This window comes from Zosterops lateralis (assembly GCF_965231275.1).
Source record: "Zosterops lateralis genome assembly, chromosome: Z".
NCBI lineage: Eukaryota > Metazoa > Chordata > Aves > Passeriformes > Zosteropidae > Zosterops > Zosterops lateralis.
In genome coordinates, this window is record NC_139800.1 from 4,181,010 (window position 1) to 4,206,652 (window position 25,643).

Genomic DNA, 25,643 nt, shown 5'->3' on the forward strand with positions numbered 1-25,643 from the left:
TTAATTGTTTTCATTTTAATTGTTTGCCAGTTCACTGCAATGAAAACTAGTCATAAAAAGACAATCCCAGCTCTCCTTGGATGTGACCTTGTTTTGGAACCATAGTAATCATCCAGAATTGAAGGCAGAAATTCTGCATGACTTTATGACATTTAAGAATCCAAAAGAGGTTGTATAGATTATTTTTTTTCACTACTGCTGGTGGCAAACAAATGATTAATGGACAAATTTATGTACCTGAGTTCACACTTTCCCTGTGGTGTGAAAACTACACTAGAGATGCCTTCCCCCTAAAGTACTCCTGGAAAATTTATTTATATTTTTTATTTATTTTGAAAAGCATTATAGCAATTAAAACTCACCAAGTGGCAAACCATGGTTTTAATACACATGTCAGTTTAACGGGCACACACTGAATTAAGAAAACCAGATGAGGAAAAAGAGCAAAGGACAACTGAAAGGAGAAACAGGCACAGGAACAAGCTTCTTATCCAGCCTCCTGCAAGGCCACATGTACCGCAGCTGTGCCCAGCTTTTCTGCCACATCCCTCTCTACCCTGGAGCCCTCTGCTGTGACACCCACTGGAGACTCCTCAATCTCCTGCTCTGAACCTTCATATTCATGAATGGATCAAAGTCACATGCTTCTCTCACCCATAGCTCACCAGACAATATATTCAGCAACCTGTTCTATAACATCTGTCAAGCAGGCAAGATATAAATATATAATGATATGGTTTTTCCAGCCTTTCTCAAAACAGTGGAAAACCTTCTACAATTATTTTTTTCTCATTTCTCTCTTGATATCTTTTCTTCCTCTCATGCCTTTTTTTGGGAAAAAAAAAAAAAAGTCCAAACATGACATGAGATTCCCAATAACAATCTGTCACTGGTTTATGTGACACTGCAGCATATTTGGTAGTGGCTTTTTGCAATTTTTAATAGCTTGCTTGCATTGTTAGCCACAGCTGCCAAAGCTCAGCTCTCTGGCAGAGTCCACCATCATGTTCACCACAGAGTCAACTGCTCAATAAAGATTTTGAATGCAAATTTACCTCACCTGAAGGAATGAAACAGTAAAACACTCAGCAAAATTTCCCACATACGTGTATTTCTATGGCTCTATTTACATTTGTACTAGCACACATAAACACAAAAATAGCTATGCTCTATTCTTCACCTCACCTACTTTACTGCTCACTATTTTCTCCTGTGTACGTTGGCTCTTTACAACTTGCTCAGAATAGCATTGTGCACAAGAGTTAGTGCCTCTGCTCTGAGTGGTGCAGGAGGAGAGCCCACAAAACCCACTAGCCTACTTTTAGTGAGTTACTCACTGCAGAGCAGTTCTGAGAATTCAATCAATTTCATCAGCAGCCCTAGGGGAAGTCTCTCAATAACCCCCTGCAGCTGCTCCACAGAGGAACAAAAGCTGTTTAAGGTAAACAGTGCAAATTCTTCTACAATCACCACTGTAAACCCATGAGGCACTGGCTGCTGATGTACACCAAGTCAGAAAAACTCAGTAACAAGGGCACAGAGTGAAGGGGCACAGCAGAATGGCAGCAAATGTGTCAGCACTCAATCACCAGCTGCTTCTTCTGCTTTTCAAGAGCTGGGCATGAGTGCAGGAGGGGATGAAGAGGAAGTGCTACAGACAAAAAAGAACTCCAAAAACCTCTTTCTGAAGAACAGGATGAAGTGATGGGGAAGGAGGCAAGTCTTATCTCACAGAACCCCCCTAAGAATCTGGGAACAGACAGCCCTGCAACAGAGAGCACTGACTGAGAGTTCCCTTCACATTTTACATATGAAACAGAATAGGACAAAATAAAATAAAATTAAAATATAATGAACTAAACTAAAGGGAATTAAGCACTTATATAATGACTACAGGCCCAACTCTGTGTGTTGAATAACACCATGCAAAAATAGTTTACTGATGTAAAATAGTAAATTTGGGTATAACACTGATAATCCCATGAATACACTCAATCACTGCTGGGAAAGCCCATAATCCTTGAGTTTTCAGATACATTTGGAAGTCAAATCACGATGAATTTTTAGGGCATGAATAGGAGAAAAGCATGCAAATACAATCTTTATCCCTGTTATCTTTCCTTTTAGTGGGATCAAACAGTACTAGTTTTCCTGATTAAGATAAATCATCATTACAGAGGGTTGATGTGAATGTCTTTCCCTCAACTTCCCATCCATTCCCAGAGTGCCTGATAATTAAGAAGCAGATGCAACAGTATTTTACCATGCACACCATCTCAAACAAAACAGTATTATTTATACTACTAGTTATTCATACTACTAATTTATAAGCAGGTGTAAGTTATTTATACTTACCTGTGAAGTTATTTATACTACTGAAAAGTCAGTTCTTATTTTGAACTGCTGACTAAAATCATTATAATTTAGATTTACTTATAACAGCAAAACTTATCTCCTCTCTCCAAGATGCAATGTATTTTTGATTTCATTTAGTTTTATGTTGCTTACTTTCGATTCACTATCAGCCACTCACGGATGTAAGTCTGAACACAGTCTTTGACATGCGAGTCCAGCTCAACCCTGTGGAAAAAGCAACATATTTCAGCTCCTAAGTCATACTTTCAGGACAAACAAATTTATCTAAACATGCTAGTCAGACAAAGGCCTCTCTGTCAGTCCTCTCCTGTTAGTGTATTTATTTTACTGCTAAACTATTGTTTGAGATTTAAAAAAATCCTCTGTACTGCATGAATTCCCTTATGCAGGTTTTTGGTACCATGCTGATAAACATACAAACATACATTTAACAGAGATAACCACTTGACACACTATCTATTCATAAGTATGAATGAGGTTGCTATAAAACATAGTAAAATTAAATAAACTATACAACATAACCAACCTTGTGACTTTCAAAACTTAATAACAAGTCTCAAGATATAGAAATACTGTTTTAGAGGCCTCAGGTCCTGGACTCTTGCAAATAACCTAGTTTTAATGTATGTGCAATTTTCTCTTTCTAACAGAAACAAAGAAAAATCTAAAAAAGGGACCCTAAGCTTTTAATCAGATAGGATAACATAACGTAGCATAAGATAAAAATTTAAGTTCTAAGAATATGTTATCTTTTAATCCTCTGTCTTTCAAATAAGTCTCCTTTAACAAAGGGGGTTGTAAGAGCTCCTTGATAGACTGGATACTATTTGGAACTGCAAGTCTTTCAGCCAAAGATAATGTCCATGAACTTCACATCATGATGCTGTGGCATAATTCCCCTATCCCTATCCTTAAAATTTTTAAATGACCTGTTCCAAAATAATTTGTAGCATTCTTCAACCCAAATGAGTAAAAGAGTAGGGGAGCCCCTGCCCCTGATGGTTCCTGCCTCTGGTTCAGGTGGGAGGTGTGTTTGCTGGCAGGCAGCACACTAACCCAGTTTGGTTGGTGGTACCTGTTTCCTGCTCTCAGTGCACAGAGACATCAAAGACTGCATTGCCTGCAGGCCAATCCTGGGTGCATGCCCCTTCCCTAACACATCCTGGCACCCTTGACCAGGATTTTCTGTAAAAACACTAGTATCAATGACAGCAATGTGAACGGCTACGTGGCAAGCTGTTCTGTAAAAAAAATCTGCTGAAAGCGTATTTGTTGGTACTGACTATTTGAGCTTTGTCACAGACTCCTTATAAAGCACTTAATAACTTTGTGGTGCAAATTAGGCTTAAAACTGATTGTACAGAATGGGCCTGCATGGTGTCCTACTGGAAAAACAAATAGGTAACTGCTGTTTTAAACATTAGGCATGGTGGGAAGTAACCTCGGAATCAGGTAAGAAATGGCCTTATTTCAGATGTAATTTCAAAAGTTGAAAATTATTTCAATATTTCTGTCCATCATTTAAATCAAACATTACTTCAAGTAAAAAAAAAATAAAAATCATTGTCTCCCATATTCATTCTCTCTCTCTCAAAACCACAGAAAAACAAGAATACCTTGTAAAGATTGGGACTTTTTCTATGAGTAACTTCAACCTTTTGTGCAAATATTAGAAAATCCCTTAGAAGCTTTGTGATTCAAAGAGTTCTCAGGTAACCTTGCATGGCGTCTCATCTCCACTGTCTTTGTTCTCCTGAACTTCTTGAGAGGAGCACTGGGCCAAGAAGAAATTTGCAGACTGAAACTTTGCTTAGAGAGAGGGCTCTAAGCCCACATCTGGCAAAAATCACACAAACTGTGTTTCCTGCTTAGCCTCATTGCATTTGGTACATCAGGCAGAAAACACTGAACAAATACTGCTGTTATTATGCTGCACTGGTCTGAATAGGTGGCTGGTAAAAATTAGAGCAGAGTGTAACAACTTTTGCAGGAACAGAGGGGGATGCAGGTCTACCCCGTGAGCCAAGACACCATAAACTAAGTCTATTTGTCCCTATTTGAACAGCACTGAATACAGCCTGTGCTGTTCATTTTCTGGGTACACTGTAAGGAGTCAGCCCCCCATCCCAAACACATTGTACAGTTACATCTGCAGACAGTTTGGGGCTAAATAGTGCTGACTCCACATTGATCTCACTGTTACTGAGTCTTGCAAAACTCAATAGGCCTTTGGAGCTCTACTTAAAGGTACCTTAAACAGTGAAACAGTCCCCGAAGAGTATTTTGTACAGACTTTCTAATACCACAATGGAAAACTCTCAGACGGATTTTCTAATTCTGAAAAATTCTTTTGCTCATAGCTTGCCTGTTTTTGAAACCAGCTTAAATATTTGCAGGACCATTAAGTACCTGCGTCAGTATGTACTACCTGTTTAAGCTGTTGAAAACAGGGTAATTATTTCGTCAACACGTGACTTCTACACTGGAAATTAACACTCACAGCCCTTCCCAAATCTTGTGAAGTATGAACAGTTTCCTCCTATTTAAGCAAGAAAGATAGAGAGTAAGAGATTCCTAGATATCAGATCGATGCCATGCAACACACAGCTGGCAAAAAACCAAGAAAACCTCAAACCTCAATGCTGTCCCTGTGATATCCGGAATCAATCTTCATCTCTGGTATCACAGCTGCAAAAATTATTTTTCGTACCATCATCCTGTCCCTCTTTACTTTTCTTCCTGGTCAGTGCTTACCTCACTTCTGCTGCTACCAAGCTTAGAAAGTTGTGTAAACACTTGCAGAATTTTAAGTGTGCAAACAAGCCTAACAGAGCCAGTGGCAAAGTTCAAACATTTGAAGTTCAGGAACTGTGTAATGGCTGGAAGGGTGGCAGAGTGATGTTGGATCAACACCTTCAAAACTATTTTTAACTATTCAAAGCTAACTTTAAGTATTTTTGCAGCACTTTGGAGGGACAGAAACTCTCCTTACCCATCTTCTGGCATAGAGGGCTGCAAAGTCCTGCATTCTTTGGGTGTAAAAACAACATCCAGATCATCTTCAGGAAAGTCCCCAAGTTCTTGTGCTAGATCTAAGTCCAAGTTGTTCAGCTGTGTCATCAGGAAGCCTTCAAAGTCTACTGGGTCTACTGCATCATAACAGGGAGGCTAATGAGAAATAAAGAAGCATTTATTTTAGCAACAGGAGGTTCCTCTTGATAGTGTAATTTAGGCTTATTTATTGAACTGTTGTCATTGTCCCCCACATCAGAAACAAATATCTAAACTTCTAACCTAGAAAAAATAAAGGATATAAAGGGGGTCACCAAAATGGCAGTGACAGACAATGCCAATGGGGAGGAGATAGCAGACAAAATACACCAGGAATAATAGGGCCAAGTCTTTGTTTGGAAGTTACTCCAAGTTACAGAGCTAAGGACCCACTGTAGACATCGTGGCTGCTGCCATCATGAAGATGCAGTCATTTGAGGTGCCGTGCCTGAAAGACACCATTAGAAATGCTCGATGCTTTCAAATGCAAACAAAATTGAGGACAATATATATTAAAAATCAGAAAAAAAATACTGTTTTTCATGTCTGAATGCTACTGGGTTTTGTATTATTTGAGTTCTTAATTTATCATATTTATCAAGGATTTGTACAGTGCTTCTGCAAAAGATTACATGGAACTACTAAAATTATTTACTGCAAACCTTAGATATTCCCCATTTCTACAGTGCATGGCATTGCACCTTATTATACAGCAGTTGTATCTTGTAACATTTAATTAGCCATTCTTGAACAGAAGGTCCACTCAGAACAAAGTTAAACAAGCTGTACGATTCATGCATACCATTAAACTGTCTGCTTTTTATCTGTTTAGTGTGAAAAACAGAGACAGACACTTTTGTTTGATTTGATACCTAGAGATGTTCTACACACAAGTATATGTGACTTCATGTATTAAAAGTGCATGTTATTCTATGTATAGACAAAACTGAAAATTATTTTACTTGCTATGTAGCAGATAAAAATACCCTGTATATCTTTAGGAAATACAATATTTGTCCCATTGAGTACAGAGACTAGAATCTCTTATCACTGATTTTCTTGACAAATAAAGGTAGATCTAAAAACCACAGCTTTAGAAAATCCATACTTTATTTTCTGTGTGTTCCAGAAAGGCTGATGACATCTCATTGCTGTAAGAGCAAAGCAAATTAGTTGCAGCATTAGAATAATAGCACTGGAATAACTTATTTACTGTGAGGAAGAATTCTAGCAAAAACCAGATAATAAATCCTCCTTTCAGTATAGCATGAGGGTTGCATCACACTGATTAGCTCAAATATCTTTCTGTCTTCTGAAGCTGCCAGCAAAAAATACTGTCTGTGGTGCTGTTGATGTTTTATGGGGAAGGCACCCAACGCCCCTGGTATCAACACACTTTTATATTCAATGTTATTCTGCTTATTGTGTCATCCAATGTTCTTAAGTTGTCCTCCTTATACTCCAGTGTTCTTCTGCACAGAAAAAAATCTGTGGGTCAAAATCAGCAAGTCTTCCCTCATTAATACTGAGCCCCCTTTATGCAAGGCTTTAATGGAAGTGGACAGGAATTTCACTAGAGCATGAAGAGACACCAGTGCATACCATTGTTATGTCTACAACATTGGGAATTTTAGCCCAATGGGAAATGAGAAATTTCTTCATTTATGAAACACTCATAGAGACTCAACAACGGCAAAGCTCCAGGAACTCTGAACTAAAATGGTTCACACTTAATACGCCACATCAGCCACAGCAGATAAGAAAATGTGTTAAAAACAATTAATAGTAAATAAAAGCTTTGGAATCCTTTTAGAGTTCTGGAAATATAGTTGATGAAGTTTTTCAGATAACAAAAATCCAGACAAATCTTGCAGAAAGTGAAGCATATTTGTAAGAAATGTGCTGGAAACATCTAGGAGAAGCAAACCAATTTAGACCTCTGAAAAAAACCTAGATGTGGTAAATACTCCTGCAAATATTTTAGTGGAGACCTTTGAACTGACTAAGTACCACCCCCTATCCCAGGTTCCCCTTTTATAGGGAAACTATATTGGTTTCTGCACAAACACAGTTTCTGAGCTCACTCCTCTGCCTGTAGATTTAAGCCATCTGCTGAATTACCAACGTCTCTGGGAAAAATCTTTCCCTGTCTTTGCTCTTTTTAGCCAAAGGGAAAACTTAACATTACCAGCAGGTCCATCAAATTATGAGGCAGTCAGCCAAATAAAAATACTCTGCTGGTTTTTAGCTTAAGCACTATCTCTGGTTTTCACACAGTGTAGTGCTGAACACACTGGATCAATAGTTATGAGTAAAGAGTAAACCTTATTTGCTATTGTTTTGTTATTAATTGTCACCAAAATATGGTTGAAGCTCACTTACTGTACTGTCAGTGGGTAAAGCATAGCATGTTAGTATATAGATATGTAAATAGGTCTATATAGAGATTTTTAGATCTAAATATATAGAAAAAATATATAATTAATAATACATAACAATATAACATAATATATACTAATATAACATAATAATACAAAACACATATATTTAGTTCTACTAAAAAAAGCAGTTCTCAGAAGATTAAAGTAAAACATAGCCTAAAGTATAAAAAAGCATACATCTTTTCAGCTGCTGACGACACAATGTTTTACATGCAATAGTTTTGCTGAATACAATCTAATTTTTGATTAAACGTTGCACTTCCTTTCAGAAGTCACACTTTTCCATTCTGATAGGTCATATCCATTGCATTTCATTGTGTCCTCTTTTTCTAGTTCAAGTGTTAACAATAACCTTTAATCACTAGAAACGTGCGCTTTCGACTATTGTAAATTAGACACAAAAGCAATAAAAGATAGTGTAAAAAGTAAATGCAGGTGGAGGGAAATGATCTCCCCAACTTTTCAAAGAAAACACAAAAAATGGCTTAAACAAGAAGCCATTTCCACATATCATAAAAACGTCCAAAACAATTTTCTACAGAAGAACGCCACAAATCGTTACGCAAACATACCTTTTTAAGGATGACGAAATTAGGGACGTGCAGATTTTGACAGCACACCCAAAATGGCAGCAGCAACGGCGTAAATACTTGGTAAATGAAATGCTACTGGGTTTTTTTTGGTAGAACAAGTGGTTTTGGTAGAACAAGAAGGGGGCTGGCCTTGTAAGGCTGAGCAACCACAAGGAACAAGTTTAAGATCACAGAGCTGCAAGATTAAGGAAGCGGGAGGCCCTGACACAGGAAGCAACACTTGCATCTAGATTTTCACAATCACTGGTGCACAAAGACTCTTCCTGCTTCTACTTATGAGGCCTCACAAGAGTCAAACACTAAAAGGGCAGGGACAGGGAGAACACTAAAATCATAGTCTGGTTTATGGCGTAGTATGTTTGCAGAATACTCATCCTCCTGAAAGGCAATAAAGATCTCTGGCATTTTTTCCCTTTGTCATAAGGGCACTGTCATATGATCTGACTTCTTTAGATGGTGATTACACGTGGAAGGCTGAAGATTACTTGGGGACACATAACAGCTGACTCATTTATACCTATGCCAATTGGGATATACTTCAGCACTTCTCACTTAACCTGCATATTCTACAGCTCTGGAAAACAGTCAGCATGTTGCCCCTGCTGCTAGCTCTGGAAACTGTATTAAGTCAAGCTTGTTGAGCCTCTACCTTTCTTTTTTTTCCTCTTTATTCATTCATCTGTGTTGGTTTTGGCACGGATACAGTTGATTTTTCTTCATAGTAAATATTATGGGGCTATGTTTTGGATTTGTACTGGAAACAACGTTGATAATAAAATTTGTTTTCGTTACTGCTGAGCAGTGCTTACAAAGAGCCAAGGCCTTCTCTGCTCCTCATACCACCCCACCAGCAAGGAGACTGGGGATGCACAAGAAGCTGGGAGAGGACACAGCCAGGACAGGTGACCCCAGCTGACCACAGGATATTTCAGATCACATGGAATCATGCTCAGCATGTAAAACTGGGGGGATGAAGAAGGACTACCACACACAGCATTTACTTGAAGAAGCTGAATATTTCTGTCAGGGAAAGAATGTAATATACTCCAACACTTACTAATTAACTTTGATTCATAGTAATATGTAGAGGGACTGTCTATTCCAGGCTCCAATTAATATTCTCATGTTTCTCAAAGGCATCATTTCCTTACCTCACCAGATAGTATTTTTAACAGTTTCAGGTAGAAGCCAGTGGAAAGCAAGACAATTTAGATCATTTAATTTACCCTAAAAACATTAAGCAATGTACATGCCAAACCTGTGTAAAGAAGGTAAATCCAGAACTTACCACTTGAAATGTAGAAAAGCCAGAGGTACTTAAGCTTCGTTGACAGCACTGTGAAAAGCCTGGTTGGAGAGTAAATTGCTTTCTTATTTCTGCAGAGGAGTGCCTTTAATTAAGCAGAGAAAAATCCTTACAATTACAATTATCCCTGTACAAATTCCAATTTCCAGCAATTAGAACACACTAAGAACTGCCCCAGTGCTTAGAAATACATTTTGATAAAGGTCTAGACTCCTCTTGGTTTGTAGTTAATGCAAATCTCATAAAACATTTGCAGTCCTATTTAACTAAGATTCTGTTTCTCTTCCAACAGATTTTTATGTTGCAGCCCTCACAACTGGGAAGTTCTATGAGAGAAAGAATAACCTCAGCCTTAAGTAAAGTGTGACTGCAACCCTCATAGCAACACCTGCAGATTCACTTCTGCAAAGCAAAAATACAATAATAAAAACGAACATCACATAAGCAAGTATTTTAATTAATCAAGGCATAAAAACAAGATGAGACCACTCACTGAACAGTGTAAGCCCAGACTTCCACTACTAATGCAGGTTGCTGTAAAAAGCTCAAGGCAAACCAAAGAATGAATTTAAAAATCTGCCCACTGTATCCACTAAACATTTGAGGATAAAACTTAAGTGCTAATTAACTGATTGCTGTGGAAGCAGTGACAGTCCAGAACTGTATTCTTCAGAAATCCAAGGGTGAGAATAATGTATGCAATCTGAAAACAGCAGAGTAGCGTGGTAATTTTTCATGGAAACTAATCAATTAATGTTTAATATGATTTAGAATAATCACTTTAAGAATAATCAGCCATGAACTGGTAACAAAACACCTACACTATATTTCACCATAAGGGCTCAGGACAAGATTTTAAAACAAGATGCAGTTAAGCAGATTCCAAGTATAAACAGGATAAATCCCACCAGGGCAGTCAAATGGAAGAAAGGAAAATACAGAGGTAAGAAGACTCTCCCTTCCAAATGAGACTCTTTCAACTCCAGCAGGTATTAATAGGCAACTTGGAATTACCAGTTTTGCCCACATATTTTCTCCTTTGTGGCCTCTTGATTCCTGTGACTGCTGTACCTATCCTGTGACACTTACTGCTGCCTTTTTGAGCATGACAAAACCTTGAATTTCACTTAATACATTTCTGTTCATGTGAGGCCACAGGCACCTGACAGAAGGTATTGAAAGTATTAAACGTATTAGGCCCAATTTAGAAAATGAAAGTTGTGTAAATGAGAGTATTTGCTTTTAGGTGAAAAGCCCATGCCAGGTGGGAATGGAATGTTGCTCCCATCTGAGGGCAGCAGCAACCACAGACAGAGCAGAGCCAGAATTACAGAGAAAGTAAAGAGATCCATTTGGAAGAGGATCTCCTAATCATCAGCGGTATTCCAAAAATCAAAACTGAGATCTTCTAAAGGTTATTCAATGATTAATAAGCATGAAGCCATGCAGGGAAATGACAAAGTCTGCACATTCCATAGATTATCTCTGACCTATTTTAGAAAGAAAAGTCGCTTGTGTATTAGTGTTATTGCTACTCAATTTCCCACTGCAAATAATCTCTGATAATGAATGTATGCACAAAACACAAATTATTCAAAATTATTATTTTACTGCAAACTGAGTCAGTTTCTACCCTGAGCAGAAGTATCTGTTACTGATGGAAATAGCAGAGGTAGCAGCAGATGGAAAAACTGTGTTGCAGTCTATTGCAGAAGTTGTTGCTGTAAACAGTAATATAAGACATCTTTAAATTATATCCAATATGGGGTTATCAGATGCTTCAAAGAGGAAATTATATGAATTTTCAACACAAGAGGAAGCACACATATGAATGAAGGGCCAAATTTGCTGTCTGCTAAGCCTGGTCAAATGTAGCTAAGTGAGAGCAAATACAGTTCTCAAGAGTACTGACATCAGTTCCAGTGTGTCAGCCATAAAAACAACTTGCAAACTAAATTATTCCAATGGATGACAAACCTTGTAATCTGTAATGGTAACTTCCAGATAAGAGTAGTTCATTTTACTGACTTCACAGTTTTGCAATGACTATAGGAAGAAAGCACAGTATGAATAACAAAGACAGCAAAATTTGATTGAACCAACTCAATAATTATTGCCTAGATTTGCTAGGATTAAAGGAAAGTCTCAACTGCTAAAAGAACCAAAAAGCACAAGTTAATCACACCAACATGGGGGAAAGGTGGGTATAACACTCAAGAGATCTACATGGAAATTTTTGAAAACTTGAGAACTAAGTTGGAAACAGAGGTCCTGCTAGATGGCTCTTTGATAATGCCAGGATGGCTGTTGTCTGTGACATGCCTGTTTTCTGATTAAAGAGCTGCCTTGGGCACTACTGGTGTACCCTCAGGAAAATGGTAGAACACAGTCATTTAGTGCATGTCATGTCTCAACTTTCATGGAGGCTGCTCTCCATCTATGCCTGGCTCTACTTTACCTTCCTGTACATCTGGCCTGTCTGATTCTGAGAAGAGCTTCACAGTCATACTTTACGGCAGCCATGGTCTATCTGTGTGCCAAGAAGGAAGGAAGGCAAGTGGTTAAGGAGAAATGCAAAGCAGACCCTGAAAAATCTGAGAAAAAGTTCTGTGGTTTCCATTTAGTTGAAGCAAGGGGACCATGAAATTGCACTTGACATTAAAAGGTACATCACCTTAGACATGCCTGTTTATTAACAGTCTGAGGATGAAGTGTATGGTGGGCAACTAGAAAATTTGGACCACAGTAAATTCTGGTCCAAAAAGTTTTGCAATTATTGGTATATTATTGGAAATTATTAGGAGATGATGAACAAACAATATGGATTTGTCTAAGAGCAGTCACATAAAACCAATCTAATGCTTTTCTGTGATAGTTCAATGGGCTCAGTGAGGCTCTTGATACTGTCTGTCATGACATTTCTATAAGCAGAGAGAGTGGCTACATGGAATCATCACAGCTGGTTGCAAAAGAGCTCACAGCTGGTTAATAAAACATATTCAAGGCACAGTCATCATTAGTTCAAAAGAAGTTTGCAAGGAAATTTTACTATGAGAAGCAATTTAATTTTTCCTCAGTCTAATTACATATTTCATTTTACAACATGGATGATTATACAGGTAACGTAGGACTAAAATCTCAGGATTGCATCAACCCAGGAGGAATTGTGAGTATTTTAAAAACAGTACATAAAAAATATTTTAAATTATGAAGTCAGCTAGATTCAATACAGGTGAATGTAAACCTCTAAACTTAGGAAAAAAAACAACTGCAGAGATACAAAAAGTGAAAGTAACTGTCAAAAGAAATAGCTACGTCACAGAATAAAGACTGAGGGAGGATACTGGGACAGTTACCAATAAAAGTACCACAGGTGAGGAGAAACTGATGCTATTTCTGTTAACAGAAGTCAGTGAGACATACTGGGCTGATGTACACACAACAACACAGAGGAAGACGCAATAAATTTTAAAAGGCTTCAAAAGATAGCAGTCAGAAGGCTAAAACTTTGGCAAGGATGACCCAGGAGGAGAGACTGAAAAAAAACAGTTGTGCCACAAAAAGGAAGACTGACAGCAGACAGCAGTTGTCCTTGACTATGTAAAAGATAGCAATATGTAAAGAAAATGGTGAACAGTTCATGTCCCTAGAGGGAAGAAGAACAAGAAATGTCCTCAACTCGAAGCAAGAAAGCTCTAGTAAAGTATTAGGAAGAAAGTTCTCACTGCAACAGCAGCAGGACACTAAAAGTGTCCTGAGGAAGCTGGCTGGTGTTCTGGCCAAGCTTTCATTATATTTGAATGAATTCTCCATTATATTTGAAAAGTCCTAGTGGTCAAGTAAAATCCTCGTTGACTGAAAAAAGGAAAACATTGCTCTCATTTTTAAAAAGGGGAGAAAGAAAGAACACAGAGGCAACTACAGACTGGTGAGCCTCACCTCTGTGCTTGGGAAGATCACAGGGGCAGATCCCAATGGAAGGGGTGTTAAGGCACATGCAAGACAAGGAGGTGATCCAAGGCAGCCAGCACAGCTTTACTGAGGACAAATTGTGCCTGACCAACCTGGTGGCCTTGTATGATGGAGTGTCTGCAATGGTCAACAGCAAAAGACTTACTGATGTCATGTACCTAGGTTTCTGTGACATTATCCCACATGACAGCTTATCTCTAAATTGGAGAGGCTTGGCTGTGAGAGATAGACTGTTCAGGGAAGAACGAATTTGCTGGATGGACACAGCCAATGAGTTGCTGTCAATGGCTCTTGTGGACTCTCCAGGTAAATGATGATGAGGAATGGTGTCCCTCGGGGCTCTGTCTGGGGACTGGTGCCCTTCAGTGTCTTCACCAATGATATCACTAGTGACACTGGGTGCTCCCTCCGCAGGTTTGCAGATGACACAAAGCTGAGCAGTGCAGTTGACACAACAGAAGGAAGGGATGCCATCCAGAGGGACCTGGACAAGCTTAAGCAGTGGGGCCATGGGAATCTCATGAGTCATGGGAATCACATGAGTCTAAGTGTGCACTGCTGCCCCTGGGTCAGGACAGCCCCAGATATGAATAGAGACTGGGAGAACTCATTGAGAGCTGCCCTGTGGAGAAGGGCTTGGGGGTTCTCCTGGATGAAAAGCTGGATGTGACCCAGCAGTGTGTGCTCACAGCATGTCAACTGCATCCTGAGCTGCATCCAAAGAACTTTGGTCAGTAGGCTGAGGGAGGGGGATTTTCCCTCTTTACTCTGCTCTTCTGTGACCTGCTTGGAGTACTGAGTCCAAGTCCAGGGTCCTCAGCACTTATAAACACAGACCTGTTGTAGCAAGTCCAAAGGAGAGTCATGAAGATGATCAGAGGACTGCAGTGTCTCTCCTAAAAAGGCTGAGAGACGTGAAGCTGTTCAGCCAGGAGAAGTTTCTGGAGAGAGCTCATCACACCCTTTTACTACCTAAATGGAACATATCAAAAAGAGGGAGTGTGACTTTTTCTACAGGCAAATAGTGGTAGGACAAAGGGGCAACAGTTGTAAGACTATAGAGGAGAGATTCAGATTAGATGTTAGGAAGAAATCCTTTACACAGAGGGTGGTGAGGTACTGAACAGGTTGCCCAGAGAAGTTGTGGATGCAACACCTCGGGAGTATTCAAGGACACGTTGGATGGGGCTTTGAGCAACCTGGCCTATTGAAAGGTATCCCTGCCCATAAAGGGTTGGATCTAGATGACCTGTAAGGTACTTTCTGGCCCAAATCATTCTGTGATTCTGAGCAGCCATCTTCTGATTGCACAGTGACAAGAGCCCATTCCTAATGTCCCTGAACTACTTGGAAAACAGCATCTTGGCAACTGCAACCCTTTCAAAGACCAATGAGCCTCACCAGTGTTCACAGCTCTACTGATCACTGATACTGACAGCTGTTCCTTTTCACTAGCTGAAGAAAAAGGTGTAGATTTGGTGAAGATTTTTCCACAAAAGTCACTGCTGAATTCACAGTTTGTCAACATTCACATGGCATGTAGAAAGACAGTGTAAACCTGCAGAAAGATGACAGCCTTCTGAGGATTTTCTGGATTTTAGGTCCTTGGCTGAACCACAGTGTCAGAGAAAAATAACATAAATTTGAACTCATTTTCCCACTCTGTGATGTCTTGGCCCCTGAATGATGACGAGACCCTTCTCTGATGCAATTCTTGAAAAAGCTGGAACTCACCAGACTTCCTGACCCACCGAGACAGAGGGTAGCAAAAATAAAAATAACCAACCAAAACAAAACTCAAACCCCAAACGGGTGCTTCTCAATCTCAATTTCACCGGTGTCTGTCCCACAACTAGATATAAACCTCCAGCAACTGCTAGCAAACAGCTGAGACATAGTCTGTGTTTCACAAATACTCTCCAATGCAAAGCATACACTTTGCATAACATATTAACAGTGTAACCAAAGTAACAGACTACACCTGGAGGTTCTTAAAATTAAATTCACCTTGTAGGTCAGATTCTGGAATGTTTCTCAGGACAGAGCTCACTGAAGGATCGTGAGCTTTGAGATTTGGGTTATTAGTTGGGCCCAGATGAGGTATCAGGACAGGAAGATAAAGCAGTCATTTATTTTCTTCCTCTAACATATGTTAGATCTACAGCTGAACGTTGCTGGTTCTATAATTAAAATTATATGAATGTTTATAATGCATAAAGCAGGTTCTGCAGTTTCACTGTAAATTCTGCTCAGTGACATATGTCTTTGATATATGTAATTTAAAAGCAGGCACAATGGGTATTTTGTTATGTATATGATATGAAAATTTAAACAGAGAAAAACAATTTAAAAATAAAAGAGAAAGAGAACAGCTTTAAAACCGAAAATCAGAAACTTCGTAAGAAAAAACCCTGATTTTAAAAGTATGCTTCACATGCCTACTGGATGAAGTTCTCCAAAGTTACTATTGGAGTGGAGGCAGAAAGGGTAATCCTTAACAACTTTACAATCCCTTCCAGCAGACTGAAGTTGCCTTTTGCAAGAGCTGCATATGCAGTTAGATGACAAGGAAATATGAAAATAAATAAATTTTTAAATAAATAAATAAATGAAGTACAAGAACCATCCCCAAAGACAGAAACATTCACATTTATATGTACCTGGATGGCAGAATCACCGCCCCCCCCAAAAAAAAAAAAAAAAAAAAAAAAAAAAAAAAAAAAAAAAAAAAAAGAAAAAAAAAAAAAAAAAGAGAAGTGAAAACTTTTACTTAACAGGTAAAATACTCAGTCTTTGTTACCCTGAGGAGTAATCCCTTTCATCTGACACTGGCAAAGGAAATTCATAACTAGTTTTTGTTCTTTTCTGAGCCTGGGATGAAACTTCTCTAGTTACAACTGAAAACAAGCAACTAAAAAGCTTTTTAGAAGAGAAAAATATAACAATTACCTACCTCTCTCTTTCACTCCCACACGCAAGCACACACAAAGTTTTGGGCAACAATCCAGATCTTTAACTAGCAAATATGGGAATCTCGCTTAGATCTCCTGTTCTCTACTGCCAGTGGAACTGCCTGTTTTTCTTCTAAGTTTCTAATTAGTCCTTAAGGCACCAGAGCTCTTTGTTAGTCACTGGTTACAGCAGTGGTCGATCTGAGCTGCTGCTGTTTCCTTGTTGGCTCAGGTTGGCTGTACCACCCTCTGTCACACACCCACTTTGGGGTCTACCACATTAAGACTCCCTATCAGCTAAAGCAATAAAGATCCCATTCAAGATGATTGGAAATTTAACAGCAATCTTCTTGCAAGGGATGGTGTGGGAACAAAGGAAAAAAATCTAGAAGATGAAGAGTGTTGACTTCATTATGCCGTCAGCTTGTTACAGAGTAAAATGGGCAAGAGCTCAATTTTTATTTCTTTCCAGGTCATGTATGATATTTATTCAGTGAAGATTTTTCTCTGCCTTTCTGTTTTGCTGTTTCTCCCTCGGGAAAACACGTGAGCACTGATAAAAATAATTTTCTAATCCTGGCCATGCAAAGAAACCAAAACCCTATGATTTAGTCCTCCTGAACAATGTTTTTATGCAGTTTTTAATCACTGTATGGAAAATAGGAATAGCTATGATGTAACATTTGAGAAGACAATGTGTATGCATTGTTGACTGCTTGGCTCTTGCAATGAAAGGGATTTAAGGTGTGAGATTTTACATGAGAGTTTAGTGGTACCTCCTGGAAAGCAGAAAGTATAAATCAATGTCATCTGCCATCCTATTATGGGCTTAGACTGGTCATGATAGTTTATATATGCAATAGAAAATTTGTAATTAATATCTCATTTGGTGCTAATTAACGTTAACAGAAGATAAATACACACATAAACACCAGAATTCTTTTGTTATTCCCATTGCCTTAATATCTACCAGCACACAGCAATATATACTTTCATTCTGAATGGATTAACCTCAGTTTATCTAAGGGACAATTTTCTATGTTTAGCTCAGGACACTCTCTGCGTGGAGTACTAAAGGTCACATTGGTGCCTTATTATTTTCTGTTAACTGAGAAGTCTGAAAAAAACTTATTAATAAAGGTGCCCCTACAGCCTCCAGTAGACCACACAGGTCTATATTCCATTGCAAAACTTTGTAGTTAGGGCATAGCTTTCCTTCCTTCCTTCCTTCCTTCCTTCCTTCCTTCCTTCCTTCCTTCCTTCCTTCCTTCCTTCCTTCCTTCCTTCCTTCCTTCCTTCCTTCCTTCCTTCCTTCCTTCCTTCCTTCCTTCCTTCCTTCCTTCCTTCCTTCCTTCCTTCCTTCCTTCCTTCCTTCCTTCCTTCCTTCCTTCCTTCCTTCCTTCCTTCCTTCCTTCCTCTCCCTCCCTCCCTCCCTCCCTCCCTGTTTAGAAGTCTTCCAAAACCTTACATTCTTTACAATAACAATGATAATGGCAATTTCAAGGCCAGTAATGATTGTACGTGCCAACCTCTCTTTATTCGGTGATTTGAAAGTAATAGAATAATAATAGTTTACTCTTCCAGATTTTTGTTTCATCTGCTCTGTTCCACCAATACATAACAAAATGATTATGAAGTAAGTGCAAAGACTTATATTCCAGATAATGTGTATTATCTGAGCATCCAAAAGGCTTCACTAAGAAAATGCTACTGCAATACAGATAATTTTGTAAAACCTATGCTAAGTTCAACAGTTCTTGTGCTTTGTTTTCACATTTATACTAAGAAACAATTATTGATACTAAGTGGAAAAAGTCAGACATTAACAATAATAATAAAGAATATTAAAATAAAGACTATGTACATGTCATTCAAGGGAAATTCTTTTTGCTCCTATAGGGTTGTTTTTAATTTTTTATCAAAGTCAAAGTTGGTATTTTTATCAACCAGCAAAAATGGGGACTGTCAACTTCAAATAAATTCATAATATATTCATCAAAGGGTCTTTAATATTGAGTACATGAAAGGCCAGAGGAGGAAGTAAGGCAAATGGAACAGAATAGGAAAAATAATTTTTGTTAATATTTTGGCCCCTCATTTCCTAAGAACACAGATTTGTGGAGCTTCAGTGCGACTTTTCTGATATGGAAAAACATGAGGGTTTGTTTTTGGGTTTTTTTGGTGGTTTTTTTTTTTTTTTTCTGGTCAGTTCTTAGAACAACTTTTTTTTCTTTAAAGCTATCTTGAACTAGAAAAAGTAGGATCATTGACTAGGACAGTATGCCTAAAAAAAATTTTTGCCCAGTTTTACGCACATGAAGAGGTACTACTATTTTTAGAACAGGGAATTTTGATTGAACTATCTAAGATCTATCTAAATGTATCTAAGATGCATTTGAAAGCTGGATCTTTTGCTCACACTCTTAAAACTAAGAATGTTCACAGAATCTGGCATATATTAAAAACTATTGTTAAAAATAATATATTTTTGTATCTTCTGGTAGTTCTATTCATGTACAAGTTTCAATACTATACACTCTTACAAACATTAGTGGATTATTAATTTTGTATCATCAATTACAAACTGAAATATCTGGAAAAGCTTGAAGAAATGTTACATTTTACAATGCTCTAAAATGAAGTCTTGATACTATTATCTCTGTAAGGCTCAGATCACGTGGCAAATGAAATAATACATGCTCTTATCTAATCCAGTTTGCTTAACTTTAGGGAAAAATAGTAATATTGAGTCCAGGTATGTTGACTCCCTTATAAAAGATCTCCATTATTATCTAAGTTCAGAAAATTGTGATTCATCATGTGCAAGTATAATTCTATAAAACCCACGAGGAAAGATATTAGGGAATATTAAATATTGTATGAACTTGGCCCAAGAGCTTAGGTCTGGGCCTATTTTTCTGTAATTGCATTTAGAATGGCAAACTTTTAGTATAATTGTGTTATCAGATAAGCACATTCACAGACTACACTTCTTCCTTCTGCTACAGACAATGGTAAAGTTTTGTATGGGTTTCTCAAATCAAATTAAAAGCACTAGTCAAGTCAGAATAAAAAAGAACAACTATACAGACTAATGCTCATGAACTGTAATTTTTAATGACCATAAAACCTGAAGATGGTGGAAGGTATAGAATACAACATTAAATATTTCTTTCTTGCTGGTTTTCACTTCATGTTTGAAAATGACAACTGTTTGGAACAATGACTAAGAAATATTCATACACAGGACGTGCTGGACATGTAAAAATGTTTCTTATTTGCATCTACATCTTCCTTTGGTAAGCCTAGGGTTTCCTTGACTATATAAAAAAACCCTCATCATAAATTGTAAGCTAGGCTTCACCATGCACATATATGTCTGAAGTCTGGAGGGACATAAGATCTTAACAAATTATGTTAAAATACTTTTCTGAGCTTTTCTGCTTGGAGCTTAAAGTCTCATTCAATCATCATCATGATCATCAGCAATCATCTCCCAGAGAAAAAGCAAAAATCCCATTACTCTAATCATGGAACAGGGATTATTACACCTGAGTTCAGTGATTGCACAGATATGTAAGTGCTGTATAATACCAAGCCTTAACAACTGTAGTAGAAAATAGATGGTTATATTTTAAACCCTATTTGAGCATGAAGTCTGCAGTTAGAGAACTTCCCAGCTGCCAGAGACATCTGCCTCAACTGTAACAACAGAATTCTGCCTGCATGACCAACTGTTCTCTAAAGACACAGTTTCTACAGCTGCCTTCCAGCTGATAAAGTGTACACTTGTATTATGGAGACTATCTTTCCTGCACTTGTAATTTTTCACAGAGATATAACTGGGTGGGCCTGTGTTTGTCATCAACTCCTACTTAAGTGGCTACTATCACCCTCATTTTATGGCAGGCAGATGACTCCAGAAAGGGCAATCAATAAAAACCAAAAGTAAGTCTCAGTGAATAACCAAAGGCACTAGTACCCTCTGAAAAGTAGTTATGGGGGCATTTTCTTGCTGTTTCTTCTCTACTTCCTAAAAGTTATATATATTTTAGGCATGAAATTTTGTGATTTTTGCAGAGTATTCCAGAGGAAAGGACTTTTAATCTTTGTGATGGACACTGCGATGCCGAATATAGTGAAGGCATCATGCTGAGTAATCTTACCTTTCAAAAATGGGAAGATGCTTACAGGAATTTTTAATTAAAATATCCATTATTACGCTATGACACAATCTAGACATACGATGTTTCTTTCTTCTTCAGCTTTCTCCTGTAACTGATTTACAGTCCACTTCTGCTAGTTTACATCTCTCCCTTGTAGTGGAGGAGTACCTGTAAAAATGTCCCAGAACATGACACACAGGTCAATACACCTAGGAGAAGAGCCACCTGAGCCTTTAAATAACTATTTAGGTGCTGTGAGCACCTGTAACTGATAGAGCAGGGATGAAACCATGGTATTGAGTCTTTTTAATCTTTTCTGCTCCCTCAAACTGCCATGATATCAAACACTGGGCAGGTGGAAGGTAAAGCATCTATGTGCAGAGGCTGCAGTGGGGACTGGTCTTCATGGGTAGCATAAGAATTTGCAGAGCACTCTGTCTTCTCTCCCCTTTCTTCGCCTGCTTTAGAGCCATGTACAATCTATTCCTTATGCTGAATACAAATCCAGAAGACACCAAGACAATGATGCCACAAGCTAGGAAAAACCAGCTTGGAGTAAAGAGTTGAGGTTCTTCACCTGTCTAAAGGAATAATGTTTAAAGCTTAAAGCTGGCGAAGTATGAGCTGCATGAGAGGCAGTGAACTGGACTGAAAACTTCTTGAACAGTTGGTGATGATCAGTGGCAAGAAGTCTAGCTGGAGGGTATAATTAGCATTAAAACTCAGGGGTCAACACTGGATCCAATCCTGATTAACATCTTCATTAATCACCTGGATGACAGGGCAGAATGCACCTTTAGCAGGTTTACTGATGACACAGAAGTGGGAAGAGGGTGCAGCATGACCTTGATGCAGCAGAGTGTCATGCTGCCATTCAGAGGGAACTCAGTGGGGTGCAGAAATGGACTGATGGAAACCTTGTGAAGTCCAACAAGGCAAAGCCCTGCACCTGGATTGTCTCCATGCACCTGTATATGCTGGAAGGCACTTAGCTGGAAAACAGCTTTCCCGGAAAGCATCAGAGGTCTTAGAGGACAATGACTACACTGGTTCTAGGAGACTATGACTTCCACAAAGTTGAACATGAGCCAGCAATATGCTCTGGTTGCAAAAAAAAAGCCAGATGTTATGCCAGGGTGTGCTGGGCAGAGTATTGCCAGCAGGTTGAAGGAGCTAATCCTTGCCCTCTGCTCGATGCTGGTGAGACATCTCTAAGTTCTCTGTCTGGGCTTCTCAGTACAAGAGAGACATGGATATACTGCAGAGAGACCAGCCAAAGGTGACTAAGGTGATGAAGGGACCAGAACATCTCCCCAGTGGGGAAAGACTGAGACAGCTGGGACTGTTCAGCCTGGAGAAGGGAAGGCTCGGGGGTGATCTTATCAATTTATACAAATATCTAAAAGGACAAAAAAATAAAAAAGACAGAGCCAGGTTTTTCTCAGTGGTTCTCAGTGACAGCACAAGAGGCAATGGGCCTGCCCTGAAACTTGGGAGGTTCCATGTGAAACATCTTTTTCCCATGAGGATGACAGAGTCCCGGTTGAGGTTGCTAAAAGAAATTGTGGAGTCTGCCTTCTTGGAGGCCTTCAAAATCCAACTGGACATGATCACAGGCAGCTAGGTCTAAATGGCCCTGCTTGAGCAGAAGGTCTGAACAAGATAACTTCCAGAGGTCCTTTCCAACCTCAAGTATTGTGTGATTCTGTGAAAGAATTGAGTAGATACTTTGGTCAGTTTATAATCTACCCCTGTAAACCAGAAATGGGAGATAAATGCTGTGGACAATTGGAAAGAAACATGTTGTAGTCAGCTGAAGAAATGGAAGAAGTTGAATGAAAGATGAAAAAAGCATAGTGATATTCCTGTATATGCCAGTATTTATTTCCTATAGCCAGATTAAACAGTTTGCAAACAAAAACAGCATCCAGAAACAGTGCTAGTCAGCCTTATCTCAGTGCTTGGTAAGATCATGCCACAGATTATCCTGAAAGCACATGGAATACAGACAGGTGATGAAAGACAACCAACAGGACTTCACCTAGGGCAGATTGTGCTGGACTCATCTAGTGGTCTTCTACAAAGGAGTGACTGCAACAGTGAATATGGGAAGAGAAACTGCTGTTCCTCACCTGAATTTCTGCATGGTGCCCCACAGCTTCCTCACTTCTAAATTGGAGAGGCATGTATTTAATGGATGGAGAAGGAACTAGCCTGACAGCTTCCTTGCCTGATCTGCAGTAAATATGCAATGTCCAAAATGTAATAAGTAATAAGAGGTGTTCCTCAAGGGTAAGTAGAAGGAGCAATACTACTTAATTACTTCATTAATTACATATATGGTAGGACTGAGTGCACCATCAAGCTGAGTACTTCACTTGATTCACTTGATGGAAGGGATCTGTCCAGAGGGAAGGGATCCTGACAGATGTGAGGAGTGAACCTGATGAAGTTCAACAAGGCCAGGTGCGAGGCATTGAACATGTTAAGGACAACCACCAAGACCTGTACAGATTGAGAGATGAAGGAACTGAGAAAGAATTGAGAGTGCTGATGAATGAAAAGCTGGACATGACCCAGTAATGTGTGCTTAAGGTCCAGAGAGCCAAACGTGTCCTGGGCTGCATCCAGAGCAGTGTGGGCAGCAGGGCCAGGGGGGGATTCTGCCCCTCTGCTCTGCTCTGCTGAGACCCCACCTGCAGGGCTGCACCAGCTCTGGGGGCCCAGCACAGGAAGGAAACAGAGCCCCTGGAGTGAGCCCAGAGGAGAGTTGAAGCACTGCTCTGGCAAAGATGGACTGAGAGTTGGATTTGTTCAGCCTGGAGAAGAGAAGGCACTTTTGGGAAGACCCAAAATCAGCCTTCCAAGTACCTAAAGGGGACCTGCAGAACGATGGGAAGGGTTTTTTTTAAAGAGCGTGCAGTGACAGGACAAGGGAGAAAGTGAATCCTCTCACTTTAAAGTGAAAGAGGATAGGTTAAGACTAGATATTAAGAAGACATTCTTTACTGTGAATGTGGTGACACGTTGGAATGGATTGCCCAGAGAAGCTGTGGATTCCCCATCACTGGAAATGGTTAAGGCCCCATTTGTTGGGGCTCTGAAGAACCTGATTTGGTGAAAGATGTCTCTGCCAATAACAGGGGGTTTGGAACTACGTGATCATTGAAGGTCCCTTCCAACGCAAACCCTTTTAGGGATCTAAGAGGCAAACCTAATTTTTATATCCTGTGCACATGAACTCCATGAAATTGTCCCAAGGATTTAAAAGAATAATCTCTTTTACTTTTGTGAAAGTATTAGAAAAATGCCCATTTACATAAACTGTTATCTAACATTGCTATGCCTAACAAATGAAAGACATGCATCTTCCTTTTTTCTCTTTAATCTGTTACATTTAATATTCTGTGTACCAATACAAACCCACTACCATTTCACACACATATGTGTGTATACACTAGGTTTTTATATTTACTCCATAAACCTGTCACTAAAGCACCAGAAACCTATTGTACATACAAAATACTGAGGTCCTCTCTGGAGCTTCTTTTATATATTTCAAGTTTGAAAAGAAAAAATAATGAAAATAAATAGTTTTGTGTATAACATGGAGTCTGCTCAATGCTTTTAAGTAATTAACATCTTATTATATCCATATATCAAGGGTTTAACTGAAATTCAATCCAGAGATTATAGTCTCAGTCCCATAAAGGAGTTGCATTGAACAGAAATCTACTATCAGGGTATATAGGAAACGAAGACAATTTTTGCACTGTACTTGACTCCTCCACAACAGCCTTTGTCATTTAGGGTTAATTTTTGTGAATCTTCAGACCTGACACTCTGTACAATATATTATTTAAGCTGACCTTTTCATTTCAGGTAAAAAAAACCTAATTAAATGTATTTTCATCATTAATGTAAATTGGAATTCCTGGTACAATTGGAGAATTTCATATGAGTATGACTTTTAATATAAGCTTTTACAAATTTGAAATCTTTAGCTAAATGTTTCCTTTAATATTGGCAGTGTGGGTTTGTTATTCTTAAATATAACTCTATGCATGTAAACATCCTTAGGTGCACGTCTTAAGACTGGAACAGGAAAAGCTAAGTTTGTTTCACAACTGGGCAATTTCAGGGACAAGGAAATGAAATTACAGAAATGAATGTTGAAAATTTCTTATGTAATAATTGTGAAATTCATACAACAGTGGTCTGTAGAGGCAGTTGAGGAGTATGCCTATTTGGGAGAGTTTTTAATTGCAAGAGTCAGATGACTGAAAGTGAAGTGATATGTTAGGGACCTGTACTGCTATTCTTGATAACCCTCTGTTTTGTAATTTGTATGTTGAAATGTTTTGGATGTAAAGCATTGGTGACAGGGCCCCAGCAAGGTGCTTGAAGCAAGATTTTCTTCACTTGAAGTCAAAACAAAGAATAACTACTGCAAGACCTATGTGAAAGATAAGACGGCACATTGCACTAGTTAAACAAAAATAATAAAAATAGATTATCTCTTCTGTTAATGTTGTGTATATTCTAACACACTGCCAAGGCAAACTGATTAAAATTCAGTTTTTCTGGTCTTTCAAACTGCTCAGCTGGTACATATTAGGGCCCATATTTCTAGCAGTGGTGAGTTGTTTTCTGCTCAGTGGTTTATAAAACCATTTTTTAACTTCCTTGATTCCTGGGTATGAATACTATGATTGGAAAGTAGACACACACTGCACAGATATCTTATAGTTACTATCTTTAATTAAACTCAGCAAGGATGATCTGGC

General features: G+C 38.7%; 1 protein-coding gene across 2 annotated transcripts in view; it reads right to left on the minus strand.

The window, feature by feature from the left end:
• Positions 1-9,796, minus strand: part of DOCK8 (dedicator of cytokinesis 8) — a 70,913-nt gene extending 61,117 nt beyond the window's left edge. The window contains exons 1-3 of one of the 2 annotated variants that reach the window (XM_083884505.1): positions 9,750-9,796; positions 5,369-5,544; positions 2,509-2,580 (exon numbers count right to left, since the gene is read on the minus strand). In XM_083884505.1, coding sequence (XP_083740631.1) covers positions 2,509-2,580; positions 5,369-5,496 — 200 coding nt within the window. In that variant the 5' untranslated portion in view covers positions 5,497-5,544; positions 9,750-9,796. Of the gene's footprint in view, positions 1-2,508; positions 2,581-5,368; positions 5,545-8,440; positions 8,530-9,749 lie in introns of those variants that run through there. The other variant, XM_083884504.1, reaches the window with a different exon arrangement.
• Positions 9,797-25,643: the final 15,847 nt, after the last annotated feature.